This window comes from Pagrus pagrus (genome assembly GCF_965226575.1).
Source record: "Pagrus pagrus genome assembly, chromosome: 4".
NCBI classification, from domain to species: Eukaryota; Metazoa; Chordata; class Actinopteri; order Spariformes; family Sparidae; genus Pagrus; species Pagrus pagrus.
The window spans coordinates 26,151,155-26,169,042 of record NC_140188.1 but is presented as its reverse complement, the minus strand read 5'-3'; the positions used below and the strand labels follow the sequence as shown (position 1 = coordinate 26,169,042).

General features: G+C 41.2%; 1 protein-coding gene across 3 annotated transcripts in view; it reads right to left on the bottom strand.

Annotated features, from left to right (window-relative positions):
* lsamp (limbic system associated membrane protein) overlaps positions 1-17,888 on the bottom strand; it is a 487,383-nt gene that overhangs the window by 62,210 nt on the left and 407,285 nt on the right. For all 3 annotated transcript variants that reach the window (XM_084351806.1, XM_084351805.1, XM_084351804.1), the window contains 2 exons: positions 12,646-12,790; positions 10,904-10,991 (listed from right to left, as the gene is read on the bottom strand). In XM_084351806.1, the coding sequence (XP_084207932.1) occupies positions 10,904-10,991; positions 12,646-12,790 (233 nt within the window). The remainder of the gene's footprint in view (positions 1-10,903; positions 10,992-12,645; positions 12,791-17,888) is intronic.

The window sequence follows — 17,888 nt, the reverse complement described above, 5'->3', positions numbered from 1 at the left end:
TGGAGAAAGAAATAGTGGTCCTCTACATCAGAGCCCGGGAGACGCTGTCCAGAGCCGATGGCCACAGGCTCGCCTGGTTAGTCTGTGAAATATGGCCCTGTTGGCTCACCTGCAGCCCCTGTCAATACCCCTGCTGTCATGTGTGTCCATGGGATGGTCCCATTTAAATGCATGAGAGTGTGTCTCGCAGCCAGCATAAAGAAGATTAAAGGAGACGGCAGTTTTATTTTTTTAAATTTTTTTTAGAGATTCAGTCTAAGCAACATAAGCTCAGCAGCCCAGGAAGAAAAAGGGAATGGTAAATTGTTGCTTTCATTAAAACTTCAAGGAGTCTGTTTCATTATGAAGGTTCAAAGGCAATGGAAAATATGTGTGGCTGCTCTCTCCCAGTATCTCTCCCTCTGCCTGTCATTCCTCCACTTCCTCCAACTGGGTAGCAACATGGAATAATAGGCAATGTGGATGACGCCGGGTAATCTTGTCCCTGGAGGGCTGCTGTATATGGATATGTGTCTAGTCGCCGGTCTGCTGTCATGCTCACGGCAGGCATAATGAGGCATGGCAGGGCTTACTGCTGGCCTTCACACAAGCCGGTGCCTCTGCAGGGTTTACTGAGGGCTTTTCAAGTGCTCGAACCTTGGACTTCGATTTCCTCTTAATTCCCTGAATGTTTATACGGTTAAAAATAAGGCACCATTGAACATTTTCAAAGACGAGTAAATCAACTGTGTCGTTAAGCTTTTAAAGCTGCCATGATTAGTATTTTTGTATTATCTACATTATAGATGTGTAAAGTGAGACATACTTACAAATTATCACATGACTCTGCCTAAGCTCTAAGGTGTGAGTAAGTGTCAATCGCCTCCTTGTTTTGGTTGTTACAGCCCGCAACTTCAGTGTTTTGGGTCAGTCATAATGCTTCAGCAGAGCATTTTGGGTCACAGGAGGTGACTGTTTTCGGTGAGAAAGTTCTAAAAGCCTGCCCAGCACCACGCAGTAGATCGAGTTAGTGATTAGCTGGCTAACATAATGGAGTGTTTAGCAGCTAAAGAGCCAGATATTTTCCTCAGGAGCTGGTAGTGACCAAAAAGAGAGCCAACACCGTGTCCTCACTGCATGCAAGCCTCTAGTGCGATGTTGGCCGCTCAATCTCCACGCTGAAGCCGTTACATCATGTAAAAAAAACATGTACCAATCAGCTGTGTGCTGGAGATCAGATTGGAGACGCATCCTTTCACATGAAGATCAGCCTCTCTTACTATTCCTATTCTGTTATATAGATATGGATGTTTCTTTAGTGGATATGATATACAATATAGCCAACTGCAAGTAGAGATGGCGAGAACTCTAAATGCAGCTGTAGAAAAATAAACCATCAAACCTAAGACTGTAAAGATGAAAGGACACAGAGGTTGATTCTTCATAGACCTTCATCTGAACCAAAGTCTGTCTGGAAAACATTAACAATCATTTCAAAAATGATATTTTCTGCCTTCCTGCTTTCTGAAGGCCTCTCTCATGTAGAGAGGCTGTGTCCTCACCACAATGGCCCAGCTCTGGCTCTGGTCACCTCGAAACTAAGATGGTGTCGGCCATAATTCCAAACTTGAGGTTCCAAAACAATAGTTTTGACAACATTGTGGTTTTACACTCGTTCTAGACTGATAAAGTCCCTCGCTAAAGTCCATGTTTACTGTCTCTCATTGATATATTGCAACCTGCAGTGAAGGTGGCACCAAGTGTGGGCGTACGCAGTAAACACTTGGACATTGGACAGAAATTAAATTGTGTTCAGGGCCTCGAGTGCCATGCTCCATGTGCCCCTTGGCTGCTGGAAAAGCCCTTGACGAGCAATAGTTTTGCCTTGAGCCTCACTGAGAGGCTGCTTACAGCTGTTAGATGGAGTTAGGCGAAGAAGAAATTTTGTTGATGCGTTCTGTCTGTTTTTCCTTTGGTGAGTGGAAACTTCATTGATTTCTCTAAACACGCTTTTTTTTTTCAGACAGGTGAGGAAGGATTGCTCAGCAAAGTAGATGTAGTCTGAACTCCGTAGCTGGCAGCAATACAAGCAATAATTTGTATGTGGGTGTGATCATGGTGCTTTAGCAGTAGAGCCAGACAGACAGATATCTGGAATTAATGACAGGTACACCTAATCTTCACTTCCCTCCGCATCTCTTTCAATTCCCCTGCCTTTCCTAGTCTTTCAATCTCCCCTCCTGTCTATAAACCTGCGGTTAGCACGAGAGGAAGTAACAAAACACCTCGGCAGCGGTACGGATAAGGGGTGGTCCGAGATGCAGAAGTGTAAGGGGTGTGAAGGGGCAGAAGAAAAGATAGAGTAGTGGAGATGGGAAGAGTTGCCGAGGCTTCACAGGCACCACTGAAAGGTTCTGATCGTCCCATGATAATTGTTAAAAGGTCAGTCCTCCTCCTTGGCCAGACTGTAGAGTAGAAGATATGCGCAAACACACACATGTGCACATCTGCCCCCTCCTGCTAGGGTGCTCTTTAGAGTGACGCGGCTGCCTTTACAGAGTTCTGCGGATTAGCTCCTTAAATACCACAGCATTGTGATACAAAGGCAGTAGAGAGGAAGGGGAAGATGAGATGGATATGTGTGGGAGAGGTGGCAGTTGATGTTTGTTATCGTTTAGTCTAAAATTCAGAGATGAGCAGTTGGGAAAAGGTTGTTTCCTGTGGCTGAGCTTGAGTCAATAATAAGGTTAGGGCTCTTGCTATAAAAACAGGCATAAGAGGACTTGCCAAATACAAAATAAAGGTTAACACAACAAACGTGCCAGAGGGGAACGATTTCTGTGTGTTCTTTACTGCAAGATTAAATAAAAGTGCAACAACACACCAGGCTGTAATTGCATTTGTCTGATTTTGTGCCGCGGTCGAAACAACACACACAACATCCTGTTAATTCTGTCAACCCTGTGTGCTACAGAGCAGGCGTCTGCAGTACATTAACATGTGTCACTTCTCAATGGACGCAACATATTGAAATGGGGTCACAGAAGCCAGGGAACAGCTGCTTACGGGACTATTCACTTTGTCTGCTACTTTATAGTCACTCTGTTTCTGTGACATTTATGAATGGATAATGCCATCTGTCTTGGAGGGAGAGCTGCTCGCAAGGAAGGTCTCGGTGATAACTTGTAGATTTAAGAGCTAATCCAGATTGCCTAGCCAGACTGGTTCTGGCCATAAACCCATCAGAAATAAGATTTATGATGGGTTGGGATGTTGTACTTACAAATAAGCGAGAATATACAATCCAGTGAATATGACGTCCCTTTTCTGTGCTGCACTGCATTCTAAGAACTAAAATAACATCATTCTGGGTGCTGTATCGTAGGCAACCGGACCTGTTTCAATTTCTTGAAGACGTTTCACCTCTCATCCAAGAGGCTTCTTCAGTTTTAACTAACTGAGGGGGAGTTTGCAGGCTAAAATAACTTTAAAAGAAAGTTTTATTTTGAAGAATTGTTGGACGTGTTTATATTAGCAAGGCTCCTTAAATCATTTAATAAAGGTCAGGGCATATTAAAGTGCTGACTTTAATTCAAAAGCGACAGTAACGGATCAATGCTGATTTGAATCAGCTGATCAAGCACTGTCATCGCTGGAGTGAGGAGGAGACAGAGAAAAAAATAGAAGAGAAAAGGAGCAGACTGTTGCAAATGGAGACCAACATGAAATCAATAGTATTGACAGGCTTCAAGGAACTCAGAGCATTTTGGCAAACAACCAACACACACGCACTATAATTGGCAGCACAGGTTAGTACACAGACACGTGGACACACATGCACTCCTTGTATAATCACACACAGCTGGATGAAGCAACAGTGCATGCTGAAATCCATCCATCTGTTGTGGCTCCTTCAGCTTGGGATGCACGGGTCAACCCAATGATTTTTGATTTACCAGTAGCTAGTGATAAGGCCAGTGATTTGAGAACATGCACGCTGAAAGCTGAATCACTTGCTGACTATGGTTAATAATATTTTCATAACTGCTGAAACAGTCTTGTCAAATGAATCCTGGCTGTTGGATACAGTTGTAGAAATCAGAGTTCAACGAGCTGTAATATTTCTGATTGGGGTCAGCAGTCTGCAGGCAGATTGTCAGTTACAGTGCGGGCTAAATGAACTGAAAGTTCCACTCCTGTGGGATGAGTATTATAAGAGGACCTCATGGGATGAATGAATCACTCCCCAGTCTCTGCCTTTTATAAAACACATTTGCATAGCGTGTTGAGAAGTGCTGAATTTGCTGAACCGCTGCTGCTGAATATGGCTGCATAAATGACTCTATGTAAATTACTGGGGAGGGGATTGGGGCTATATTTGGGCTTACGTGTCATGTTTCTTTTGTTTTTTTCGTTGTTTAAGTGAGGCCCTCCCTAACATTGCTAATATTGTACTGCACCTCCCCATGAATTAAAAAGCAACCCTATCCTTATTTTTCAAAATAATGCAGCAGCAGTGGTGGAAGAACTTCTCAAACCATCTATTTTTTTATACTTAAAAAAAGCATATAAATATAAGGAAATACTCGAGGTCCTGCATTCAAAATTATACTTAAACGGACAATAGACAACTTTTTTGCTTTAACTTATCACTCTGAAGTACACTCTGATTGCACAGTGTAATGGTTGTAGAAAAATTACATCATCTGTGTAGCCAGAAATTCCCTATAAACCTTACTATGCTATTAGGTCTGCCCCTGGGCTGGATTTATCCCAGAAAAATGGGAAAAGGGTTGAATTACAGCACAAAAGAAGCGTGTCTGCCATTGTGCAACCAATACAGGAAGAAGGACTTTTTTCCCCTGGTTGTCAGTGAAACAACTGGTATTACTGTGGGAACTCTACACTGCAAAAGAATCAAAACCTCGCTGATGGAAGAGGCTAAGAAGGTGAACAGGGAGAGTGATAGAAGCAGAAATCAAACAAGACTGAACAGATGATGGACAGGGCCGGTGTTGCGTCAAGGTCTGATTTTAAAGCTTAAGGGGCTCTCCTGTTAGTTTTGCAGGGCGAGTTACAATTTTATGGGTCTTATTTGTACATGATGACCTCACGTAAACCTCATCCACCACCTGTATAATACAACACATAAGTTGATTGAATGTTTTGTTCCAGAAATCAAAGTAGCGGGGGCAGATTAATTAATGTGGTGAAGTTAAATGTTGAAGAATTAACTCAGTAAAGTACAATTACTTGATTAAATGTACTTTGTGACATTCTACCTATGGATTGAAAAAAAAAAAAAAAACTAAGTCTGCTAGCAGCTCTGTTTGACTTTATTACAGGGTGGCTGTAGCTCAGGAGGCAGAGCGGGTCGAGCAGGATACTGAACCCCAAATTGCTCCTGATGAGCAGGTAGGCACCTTGCACGGCAGCCTCTGCCATCAGTGTATGAATGTGCGTGTGGATGGGTGAATGTGACAAGTGTTGTAAAGCGCTTTGAGCAGTCAGTAGACTGGAAAAGCGCTATAGAAATGCAGGTCCATTTATTCAGGCAATGATGCTTTAAGATAAGTAGTATCAGCATACTATCATCAGTATCAATGCTAACATGAATATCTGAGCCCAATTTCATGGCAATCCATGCAACAGATGACAAAAATGTCAAGCTCATGGTGGTGCTAGAGGAAAAGTAAGATCACCATAGTCAGTGGAAGTCGTCCTCTGGCAACTATGATTATATGTACAAACATTAATGGTGATCTATCCCAATAGTTGTTGAGATGTTTAAGGACCAATGCTATTATTGTGTGTTGTTTCCTGCTCCTCATTTTATCAGCCTCTTCCTCCTATCTCATCTTGTTTCACTGCCCACTGTTCATTGTAACAGTGTCAGTTAAACCCCATACTGTTAAGCATTTGCTCGGCCATGCTAGTAAGTAGAAGTCGTTTTTGGAACTGACAGAATGTTTAAAAATTTACGTTGTAAAAAAGTAAAATGATATTATTGCAGATGACTGGATGTCCCCAGGTTACGTTAGTCTTAGACGGATGGAGTCGAGAAAGCTTTAGCTCACTCAGTACGACAGTAGTTATAGAGGAATGAGATATTAAACTTCTTAATGTGTAAAATATTTTTCTTTTACATTCGAAGAAATGTACTCCTACTATCTGTCCTTTAGGATTGGAGCGGTATCATTAATGACAGCCAAGCAGTTTATATGGGCTACAGACAGGATTGAACACCGCGGATATCAGCATGAAAGCCAGACTGTTCCCCCTCACTGGGATCGCTGTCAGACGCAGCGTCTACACACTACACTTTTTTTTATAATTTTTTTTCCCAGCTTGATCAAATGGTGGAATATTTAATGTGAACTTTATGCAAACTCCAAAAATCCCATCAATGCAGCATAGTTATAATTTTAATGGGGTGATATTTCATTCACGTTCGAAGTGTGTAGTGTATTTTACTGAAGAATATCCCTCCACAGGCTATGGGAAATGGATAGGTTTACTAATTAGAAGGAAAGGGAAAGGGAAGAACATTTTTCAGGATTTATTTATGTCACCATAAATCAAACAACGGTATGGAACATTTGCACACACACACACACACACACTCAAACTTACATCACAAACATCTCTCAACTCTTAAGCTAATAGACTCGGCGAACATCAAAGTCGAACCTTCAAATCGTCACAACGGTGGCCTGGGCCTGCCCATTGGCTAAACTTCTGAGTCGGTGTTTCATAAAAATCAAATTGGTTGTGGGTGGAAAGACTGACATTATATTGTGATTCCTGTCATGTGCAGTGACCCTGCTGCTTGGTAGCACTCGTCTCAGCCCTGTGAGCCCGCCACTTTTTCACCCACCGCAAATCTACTTTGTCTGATCATTTGTTTTCCAATTACGTCCCTGTCCCTGCTAGCAGAAAATTGTCAGCTTTGGTTATGTGAACCCGCTCTTGGGTCTACAACCAGGGGCAATGTTTGATGCTTGGAACATTTTCATACCCATTAAAAGATGAAGGGAGGGAGAATTATTATCACACTGAGTTGATTGGGTTTTTCAGGGGCTTGATTTAGGTTTCTGTATGTGATGGTACATACAGTAGCGGAGCCACACACAAAGACACATTCTTATCTTGCTTTAGTGAAATACTTAGACTTACACACAGAGTAGAAACATGATTGAATATAACGAAACCAAAGTAGAAGTTAAATAAGTGGGGGGATTGTTCATGAAGAATTATTTTCTTCTGTGTCTGTTATTAAATTCAGTAGTTTCCTCACATCGGCGCTCAATATTTGACCACAGTTTGAATGTAAATAAAAACTTCACAGTATCTGCTCACAGCGACACATTCACGGTAATTGCCAGGAACCTACACCTTCAGCACAGCACCGCAATTTAGATGAAAGATGCTGAAGTGAAGCTCAAGGAGAAGATTACACCCACGTCGTGGGGAAATACAACAGATGAGCATAACAATGGCAGCGAAATTGAATGGGACTTTGAGAAGCAGAGCAGAGGACAAAATAGCAAGGGAAGAAAGCAACAGAATCAATGTTTGGCTATAACTGTCGCATTAGCCGTGATAAACGAGGCCGCCGGCAGAAACTCTGGAAGCCGACGCAGGACATTCCAATGATCAAGCGCTGAATAATCGGACACAATGGATTCTGGGAAGGAGAGGCAATTTGCTACCATGGATCCAAGAAGAGGAGCATCAATTCACATATTGACCTTTAAAAATGCCATTAATGGATGATATCTGCAGCTCATAGCTGGATGAGAAGTTCTCTAGTAGCCATTGTGTGCTGTGAAATTGAACTGTGGTGCACTTCCTCTACCGACAGCCTGGAGTATTTATCTGGGGTCAGGTTTCACAGCAGACAGGGCAGTTAAAACTAAAACAAACTCTGATTGATGAAACAATCATCAATGGTGAAATTAGATTTGTCACTGCCCGTACAGCACTTTTCTTGGGATAATAGAAAAGTGACAGTTGAGGGATTCGTAGCTGGAAGCAGAGCCATAAACCCCCACACACATGCAAACAAACCAGCTATAGGAGATACCACAGCTCTCAGGTATCTCACTTGTGTCTGTCAGGCAGCCTGTTTGTGACAGGTTAAAAGCTATTTCTGTCAACTAACCATGGCTTTTGAAAAACAGGAGTACAGAGACTCCACAATGGCATACTGATGGGTAATGAACTCCTTTTTTTCCAGCCTTGATGCACTGCTCAATGTTCTTATTGATCTAACTCTTTCATGGTCCCGAGAGGTTACAGGCAATTCAGAAACATTTTAGTCATTTACAGACAAACTAAAAGGGCCAAGTATTCTGCAGTTTCTGCAACACGGGGAAGTAAGGAGATCTGAATGTGGGATTTATTGAGGCTGTTTTTGCCAGGATTTTTCTCTTCAGTTGACAGTTAAAAGGAAATGAAGTGTGACAGGTTAAAAGGTAGTCTGAGCCAGAAGGTTTCAGTGATATATGTTATACATGTACAGGCTTGAGCGCACTCATAAATATGTAGTAGGGGTGTCTTGATATACCAACACTGACCTTAGTCATAATATTTAAAAATAAAATATTGATATCACGTTAAAGCTGCTGTGTGCAATATTTTATACATTGAAATAAGTCTTGAACAGCTCTGTATTCAAACAGTAATCACTGTTACAGAGTGTTTGGTCAGTAATCCATGTCTCTCCTCCACCTGCTCATGCATTAAAGGAAAAAACAACAATTCTGGTATCCCTGCCCACTTCATCCAATCAGGACTGAGAACTCCACTGAGGACCCACAAAAGGATGTCGGAGGAGATGGAGGACGAGAGCAAACTCTTAACCCTAGTGAGGACATTGTAATAATATCATTATGATGTATTCTTTTGGCCAAAATAATAATTTAGTGAAAATCTGATATCATGCCGTAATATGTATCTGGCACAGCAGCTGGGTAGCCTAGCTTAGCGTTAAGACTGGAAGACTGAAAACAGGAGGAAACAGTTATCCTGGCTCGGTCTGAAGGCAAAACAGATCCACCTACTGTAACAGCTCCTCTAAAGCTCACTAATAATGTTCATCTAATCTGCACAAAAACTGTGTAAAAATGTCTAGTTGCGATTATGCTAAGCCAAGCAAGGATAAGCGACTGCTGGACCAACAGTCATAGCCTCGTACAGGCGAGAATGATATCAATCGTCTCATCCAGATCTCAGCAAAAGAATGAACGAGCATACTTCTCAAAATGTCGAACTATGTCTTTAAAAAGGGAACTATTCTAGCAGTCATGTAGAGTAAGGTGCATTTATATGCAGAGCACCTTTCAAAAACAAAACAGTGACAGACAACAAATACAACACGCTTTACATGAGATAAGACGGCAAAGAAAAAAGATATAGAAGACACTGTAGGCAACATGAAAAGACACATTAAGATAGGAAAAGAAAACAATAGAATATAAGAACAATAAGACAAATAGAAAAAAACAACAACACAAAAAACAGGATAAAAAAATATATATATATTTAAGACAGTACCCCACAGAAATGTTTAAACCTTGTTTTGAAAGAATTCAGAGTTGGAACTCCAGTTTTTCATCATAGTTTTCCATCTTATGAAAAATTTAAGGCTGTTTGTCCTTGTTTAGATCTGGTCTGGATGGATTTTGGCGCTAAACTATTCAGTAATTTAAAATCTTAAAAGCACTTTAAAGTCATTTTCTAAATCACAGGAAGCAAATGTAAAGATCTGAGAACTGGAGTCATCTTGCTATATTTCTCAGTATCAGCAGGCTGATTTTCTCTTTGTCTCAATGTGGATGTAAAATTTAAATCTGTGTCCCTATCAGCACCAAGATTCACAAGACAGATTCAAGCTAAGCGCTTCATTTTAATCATTTTTCTTTGGCACATTTTTTTTTTACTTCGCTCGAGGGACTTCTGGTACATCCAATCACTGATTTGTTTAAGTAATGGCAGCTGCTTAGTATGTAATACCTTCATGTAAATGTGTGTGTGTCATCCACATAACTACGGTGAGATACTTTGTGGTCATGCCAGTTTGGAATTCTTAAAAATGCTTCTTTGAAAAGATGTTGTGGAATAAGTTATCTGGGCTGACTGTGAGCAGATTTAACTTCACAGGGATCGATGTGCACAATTAGAAAAAAAAGGCTGAACACTGAAGCTGACTGTGCATACACCTTACTATCAGCCCTCTAAGGTACAACAATTTCATGATGTTCAGGCAGTGCTTTCTCTTTCATCTCAGGCGCTACAACTTTAAGACCCAAAAAAAGATAACTTTTAGAGAACATTTGGGCAAAAAAAGAGAAAGAAGAAACTTAATTTCAGCCCTTCAGGCCTCGTGTGAATTCCTGCAGCACCTATTCCTTCTCAGTCTCCTCATGATTACAGTATCTTTTGCTCTCAACTTTCCTGCTGTCTCCATTCAGGAGAAATAACTTCCGATCCTTTGAAATGGAAAACTGTTGCTGAAGGCTTTTCAAGTGCACTTAGGATTCATTTGAACTGGAACAAGAAATTATGTTGCTGCAGGCATGTGTTTGTGACATACTCTGGCTTCTTTTCCTGGCAATACATATTCATCTATTTTCCTTGCAGACACCTTAGAGGGACACATTTGAACATTGAACAATACAGTGGTAGTGACGCTGATGTCTGCTGCTTGTGCATTGTTGGACAGTGACGTCTTTGACTCTGGGGACGGTTAAAACATAATTTAAAAAGAGTAAACACAAAGGAATTGTTGGGTGGCAACAAGTTCTTGTTTTGTCTTTCATTGACCTGATTTCCAAGTTTATGACTTCACAGCTGACATGGTGGATAAATACTGTGTTGTATGTTTAACTTTTATGCTTTAGTTGATGTGGCTGCCACTTACCTTGTACAATGAGGTAGACCTGTGAGGTCTTGGGCTGCTGCTTGGTCTGTATGGAGCAGGTGTACGACCCCTCGTCATACACGTCCACCTATGAACAATAAAATAGAATATTGTTTTTTATTTTTATATATATATAAGACAATATATATAAGAAAATGTTAAACTGCCTGGATTATATCTTTAACATGATTACAAAATAGTGTGAATTAACATAATATGGCCAGGTAGCAGCCAAATAATGACTAAACTGTTTAATGTTTATGTTACGGCACTTACAAAACTTGGTTAAGGTTTGGGAAAGATTGGTCCCTCCAGGAACAACAACAATTAATCTTTTGTTCAATCAGTGCAATGTTCCTGCAAATTTTGACCAATCCTCATAATTATGCAGTTTTTGGACAAAATTGCAAAGTTGTGCAGAATTCACGGGGACATTTTGGAGGCCAATCTATTTCTTACTCAACTACATTTATTTATTTTATAACTTTAATAGTTACTTTTCAGGTTGGCTGCTGCATCAGGGCCAATGTAGCATATATTTAAATTAATTTATACTGATTCCAATAATCAGGACATGCTGAACATTGTATTAGATAATTAGCCAAGCTGATAATAGGTTAACCGATATACAGTATAAACATACCTCAAAATATATGTATCATTTACTTCTACTTGTACTTTTTATTCATTCATTTCATATCAGATACCCCAGATCTTTCACTCAAGTACTATTCACATAAGTACTGATTTTAACAAGGTATCTTTACATTTAATCAGGTATAACTTTTGGATTTGAAGAACAAGCGACTTTGTTGACTTTTAGCATTTAAACTAACGATCTCTCCCTAACCTTAACAAAAATGTTTTTGTTGCCTCAGGCAGGCCACACATGGGACTCAGGCTGTGAACCCCTGAATATGATGTCCTGCACTGTGTACAACCATAGCAATTGGGTTGAACCTTCAGAATTCTGTGTTTTGTTTTGTTTGTGTTGATCTCTTTGTTTAAATTAAACCTGGAGGACTGTGAACACACTTTACACACTCCTGCAAGTGTGTAGAACAATCTTCTGTCTTTTTTCTCACATTAATGATAAAGTTTCACACATAATCTCTTCTGAACAAATTAGTTGACAGTTTTTTTTTTTCCTCGAATGATTCATGATGCAAAAAACAAATGGCTCCATACAGCTCATCCAGCATAATCCAAGTCTCCGGAAGAAACGAGATCTCAAATTGTTTTGAAAAGATGTTATTAACACCTTTGACAAGAAGATGAGCTTGTGCACCCACTTCAGATGGGGCGCTCTTTTAGCTTAGCAGCTACAGATCAAATATTTCAGTGTTAAAAAGGGTGTAAATAATGACTTTTCAAATCACTTTAGGATCTCTGTGCTTCCAGAAACTTGGATTATGCCCGTCAAGCTACCCATTTTCATTTTTTTTTTCTTTGTTTCTATTGTTTTGTTTTGCATCCAAAACTACTTTAGTTGTTTAGAAGCTCCAGAAATGTTTTGGGGACTTTGAAACTTCATCCGACTTTTCCATCGCCATGCTGGTGAGTAGATAATGACAACATTTTCATGTGCAAGCTGAAATTTTATGTATAACACCCCAGTAATGCTTGAAGAAATTCTGCTCTTTCGCATCTATTTATGCACCTGTCATCCAAACCCAGGTCATGATGACTCAAATACACAGTATAAACATTATAGTACGCTCAGGTTCAGTTTCCACTATTACCTTTTGTATGCGCAGGCTGTACTCCAGCTGTCCTTTAGTGACCAGATCTACTCTGGGGTCCAAGGACCACTTGTCCTGGCCGGCGAAGATGATGTTGGATCGATTGAGCCAGGCCACCCTGGACACTTTGTCATCAACATAACACCTGCAGGCACAAAGAAATTGAGTGCGTTGAGGAGAAGGAAATAGACATAGAATGCTTGGTTTCTCATTAGAAGATGCATTGTGAGAAGGCGTGAAAAGAGATTGCATGTAACTTTTCCCATTTCATGACTGTAATCACATCAGGAGGAAATGTGAAATGAAATGTGAAATATCTTTGGTTGGAAACAAACAAACAATTTGCTGTATGAAACTCTGAGGTGTTATACGAAAGGGTTTCGAAGCACATCCATTTCTTGAGACGCTGGGCCAAGCTTGGCATACTGCAACACAGTTCAGCAGTGCTTTGATACTGCTGACCAGCAAGGGTATGCCAGATTTAGTTAACCTAATCAATAAAACTCAGCACGCCACTTATCCTGAGGTCTCTGAAGCCAAAGTTGAGGAGAAATTTTTTCCTTTCCCATCCTCAATTCATCCAATGCACACTCTCTTCCTCCCACTCATTGCCTCACTTTACCCCCTCTCTCCTTCTCAGTCTCCTTCTTTAAGTCTGCCTCCCTTCCTCTCTCTGATAAATACATCTCCTTTAACAGTGAACCTATTCCTGCCGATGAGAAAGGACACCGGTATCCTCTTGTTTACTTCTTGTTGCACGCTGTCAGAACATTACGCCAAGTAAGTTCGAGCTGAGACATCACGCACGGGAGGGATGGGAGCCGAGCGTCTGCCTAATGAATAAATGTAAATGTGAGAAGACGTCGGAATCAATGAGAATGGATATCAGCCGTAATGCAAGCCGACAGTGGATGCGCCTCACATGCAAATTCCCAAGACTCCCCGAGCCTTGGCTGCGTGCACAGCTTCGGAGTGTGTTGGGCTACAAGAGAGTAGATTAGCGAGGCAGTGGAGTGAGGCTGTCTTTGGCAGGTGACCCCGGGTGATGCACAAAAGTGGTGGTGCAGTCACCCCGGCCTGTTACCCGGTGGGAGCTGGATGTCAGATTTGTTGAAGGCTTGTACTCCCAGCTTGAATCCCTGTTGATGCTGCTTCTCTAAGTGTGGAACCAAGATAACACGCTGCATTTACTGACTCCCTTTGACATCTACCTTCCACTTTCCTCACTCTGACGTTGTTATTTTTGTTTTGTTCCAGACACAATTTTCTATACTCATGGAGAGCTTATAAACAACTCACTGCGAGACTTTCTGAGAAGTACAAAAGTATGGATTCTGTGAATCTGGAGGAAACGTGTGGGGCACTAAAATAGAGCATGACTCACCTAATTCAAATCCATATAATATAGATCATTTCACGACTCAGATTCAGTACGAGTTTAAATCATCTTTGAATAATGGGGCCCGGAGGGGCATGATTCATCCGCGTTGGATGTTCAAACCACAGGAACTTTACTTTATATTCTAGGCAAGACCTTGGTGCTTCCAAGGAGACCAAAAACATCATTTGGAATTCAATTAAATTGTGTATAAATGTCCAGAACACATTAAGATATTGCACTGAATCAAACTGTTGTGACATACTGTACTGTAGCTTGAGTGTAGCCTTGAAACAGGCAGCTGCAGAAGAGTACAGAACAATCTTGCACATTGTTGCACAGTGTGGGAGAAAAAGAGGTGAGCAGTATATCAGCTGCTGAGACGTGATGAGTCTGTGTTCAAAATGTACTGTACAGAATTGATATTTTTTCTTGTGCACAGGATTTGCCCTTCAGATTTTCCCTTTTGATTACATTCCCTTTATTGTCAGAGCAATCTAATATATGAAATGTAAAAGCGTGAATGCTAGTGAATGTGAATGTATGAAAAGCTTCTAACGCTGTGACTGACTTCTGCGTTCGTAAGTGAAATTGCCCTCTATTAGTCAAAGATATAGACACACAGTGACAAGTTGAACAGCTTTTAAGTGTTTGCAGTGAAGCAATAAAGTGCGTTGGCCGACTGAACGGCTTCATGTTGTTTTTTTTCTCTGAGCTCGCTTCCTCGCCTCCGTTATTACCAGTCGTCTCCCACCGTGGAGTAAACGGGAGGAGGTGAAGAAACAAAAAGCGTAAAAGTGAAAGACACAAGCTGGGACGTGAGCAGCATCATGACTCATCTCCTTCAGTTGTCTCTTTCAAAAACTTTAAACATCAATCCGTCTGCTGACACTGAACCTGAATTGTGATCGTGTCAGTTTACAGACATCTGCCTACTGTACAGACATCTCATACAGACTGGAGTAGAGTTGTCCGTTTGATGCTGATTCATAGTTGCAGATCATTCCTACAGTTTAAGTTACGCACTAAAGGTCTGTGGGCGGAAGTTGTCATGACACACTCACAGACACCTTTATTGCTATTTACTATTTACAGAGTGAGACCATTGTCCAAACAGTCACTGATGTGGAAAGCCGTTGCTTTTTGTTTTGCCTGGCAAATGCAGATTTACGATTTTCCTTCGGAGATCTGAAGCAGCCTGACCGAAGCTTTGTGACATAGTTCAGAGACTGCAGGATTGTCACTCAGCCAATTGCAAACAGACATTCATCGTGCAATTAATATGTAAATGTGAAAGGCTTTAAACTCCTCAAGTGGATTTGAGATAAGATTAAACTTGTGTGGAATGTGGATAATTGAGAGGATCGGCCATTGTGGTAGAATTCGGCACAAAAAGCAAAAACACGCTCAATAGAAATAAATCAATAAAGTTGATAGAAACAGCTGTGATGATTACACAAACACATTAAAAAGCTGCTAATTAAAAGATTGTGTAATTCAATAAAGGGTCCTGTATGAATATCCATTCGTACAATAATTGTCACTGAAATATAAAACGGAACACAAAAGCAGTATTGTGCGGATTATGAAGAACTAAAAGGGAAATGTGCCTCCATGTTTTTTTCTGAACTCTTGCCTCCCGCTGAAGCGTCTAAACGTTATTCTTGGACAACAGCAGTCTGCTGACGATGTGTTTAATAGTCACTGAGTTTAGATGCTATTTTTCAGGCAAACAGGATTGGCCGGGACTCGTCGCCCTGGCAACCAAGAAAATGGAAGAAAAGATTGTTCTAGCTGGTCTGTCAAGCTTGAGCTCTATCAGAGAGAAAGTGATATCAAGTCTGGAGGGGATATTTTCTCAAGAGCAATTCCTGAGAGGGAAACCAGAAGCAGTGCAGTAACTCTGCTAATGAACACTCCGTCATCCATTGCATTGCCAGCTTCTCACATTGACTCAAACTCAAACAGCCGCAAACACTAGCAAACGTCGGGCTGACATAAAAGTGTTAGATTGGATGTGTGGAGATATCATGGGGTTCCACACTAAAGAATGACAGACAGATGAGGTGCCCATCTGCAGAACCAGGCAGAGGAAGGCGACTGCCCCACAGACCAACACCTCCAATTTATACTCCCATCTCTGTGATCACCATCCATCTGTTAGGGGTACAGTTTGGTTGTTTTCAGGAAAAGACTAAAAAAAAAAAAAAAAGTCCCATCTGTGATGCAATAAAAAGGTAACATGATCCCAGTATGTTTAAGTGCAATTTTAAAAGTTTCAAGCATGTTTGATGATTATATGGATGATATCGTGAATTGCAATTATTTTGGCGAGCTTGATGACAACATGAAATTTTCATATCCTTCCATGCCTAGTTGGGATATTTCTGTCTGGACGAAAAAGGTGGAATAACTGAACGATTGACAGACTGATACTGACGTCCGTGTTACGGAACCAAACTATTCCAATGTGTCAAAAACTGTCAAATAAGCATCGATGACATATATCGTGTTGCTTTATGAAACACAGTCGTATTGTTTGATTCCCGACCATGGTGAAATAACAAAAATAAAATCCTATAAGGGCACTCCCGCAGTTTTCACTCAGACAGAGGAACTTCGAAGGTAATATCACAACAGCTTACTATGATTTCCAACAGTCTTATGACAGCTGTCAAGATCTCTGTGCAACCATCAGTTTCCACGTCAAGAAGGAAGACGGAAATATACTGAAATTCAAGATAAAACATTTGCAGTGCAGCGGGATGCACCCAATTATACCCTCTGTGTGAGCGAGACAAGCGGTTTTAATTTTGAAAACTGACTAATACTGTGAGTGTGGCTTCTCCAAAGAGCCATGGAAGCTCTTGGATAAATACAGGTGACTGGGACTATTAATCATCCAAATGTTCCTAATTGTATTACCTCCTTTCAGTTAGCGGTGACCATATGCTGCTCCATATGGGTCAAATAAATAGATAAATAAATACACAACACATGGTGCTGTACACGGCCACCCTCAGACTTCAATCAGAGCCATATTCCAAGACTCCAAACATTCTCATCTTCCCTCGCCGTATCGCTGTCCCTCTCATCTCTTCACACCTCTGCCTCACCACTCCTTCAACTTCTCTTCCTCTTGCTATTCTCATTTTCTCACCCCGTCTGCCTCTCGTCCTTGTCATCCCTCCTCCTCTCTGTAAGTTTATTCTCCCCTCTCATCTCTCCATCAACACTCAGGAGCAGAGGTGGACAGCATGGAATAGGAATCAAAGGATCCATTCATTGATCTTTGCTACAGAACTGGTTTCTACGCTGCCTCTTGCCTTCTGCTTTTTCTGGAACTGCACAAGTCTCCAGAGGGTCCCTGGTGCAAAGTGTAGAGCATGCTCAGTAGTGGCTATTTCCTGTTTTCGCTAATGAGCGACTCTTCGAGAAACAGGGAACTTCCGATTACTTGTCAGAGAGGTTGTCTGCCTGTAGCTCTTGCTTTCTTCTTGCAGAGTAGCTGTCACGCTGTGTCTAGGTAGGGCCGGGTTTCTGAGGCTGTGCCGGGGCTCTGCTGGTCCGGAATGAGAAATAAGAGCACGTCTGTCTACGGCTGGCCTAATCTGAGGCGCATTCAACAAGTCGCTTGCAGGGAACTCGGTTTGATTGGTAGTGCGAGCCACGGTCGAACGATTTGTAATGAAAATCCATCCCATTAACTGGCTGCAGCCCTCACAATGATGCAGTATCTCAGCTGTGTTACTTAGCTGGCGTGACTTTATTTATTCGAAAATTTGGCAAAAGATCAACCCTCTTTCTTTATCACAACAGCATCTCCATGTTCGCAAGCCTCTGAAGAATCCTCTCCGAGCCCATA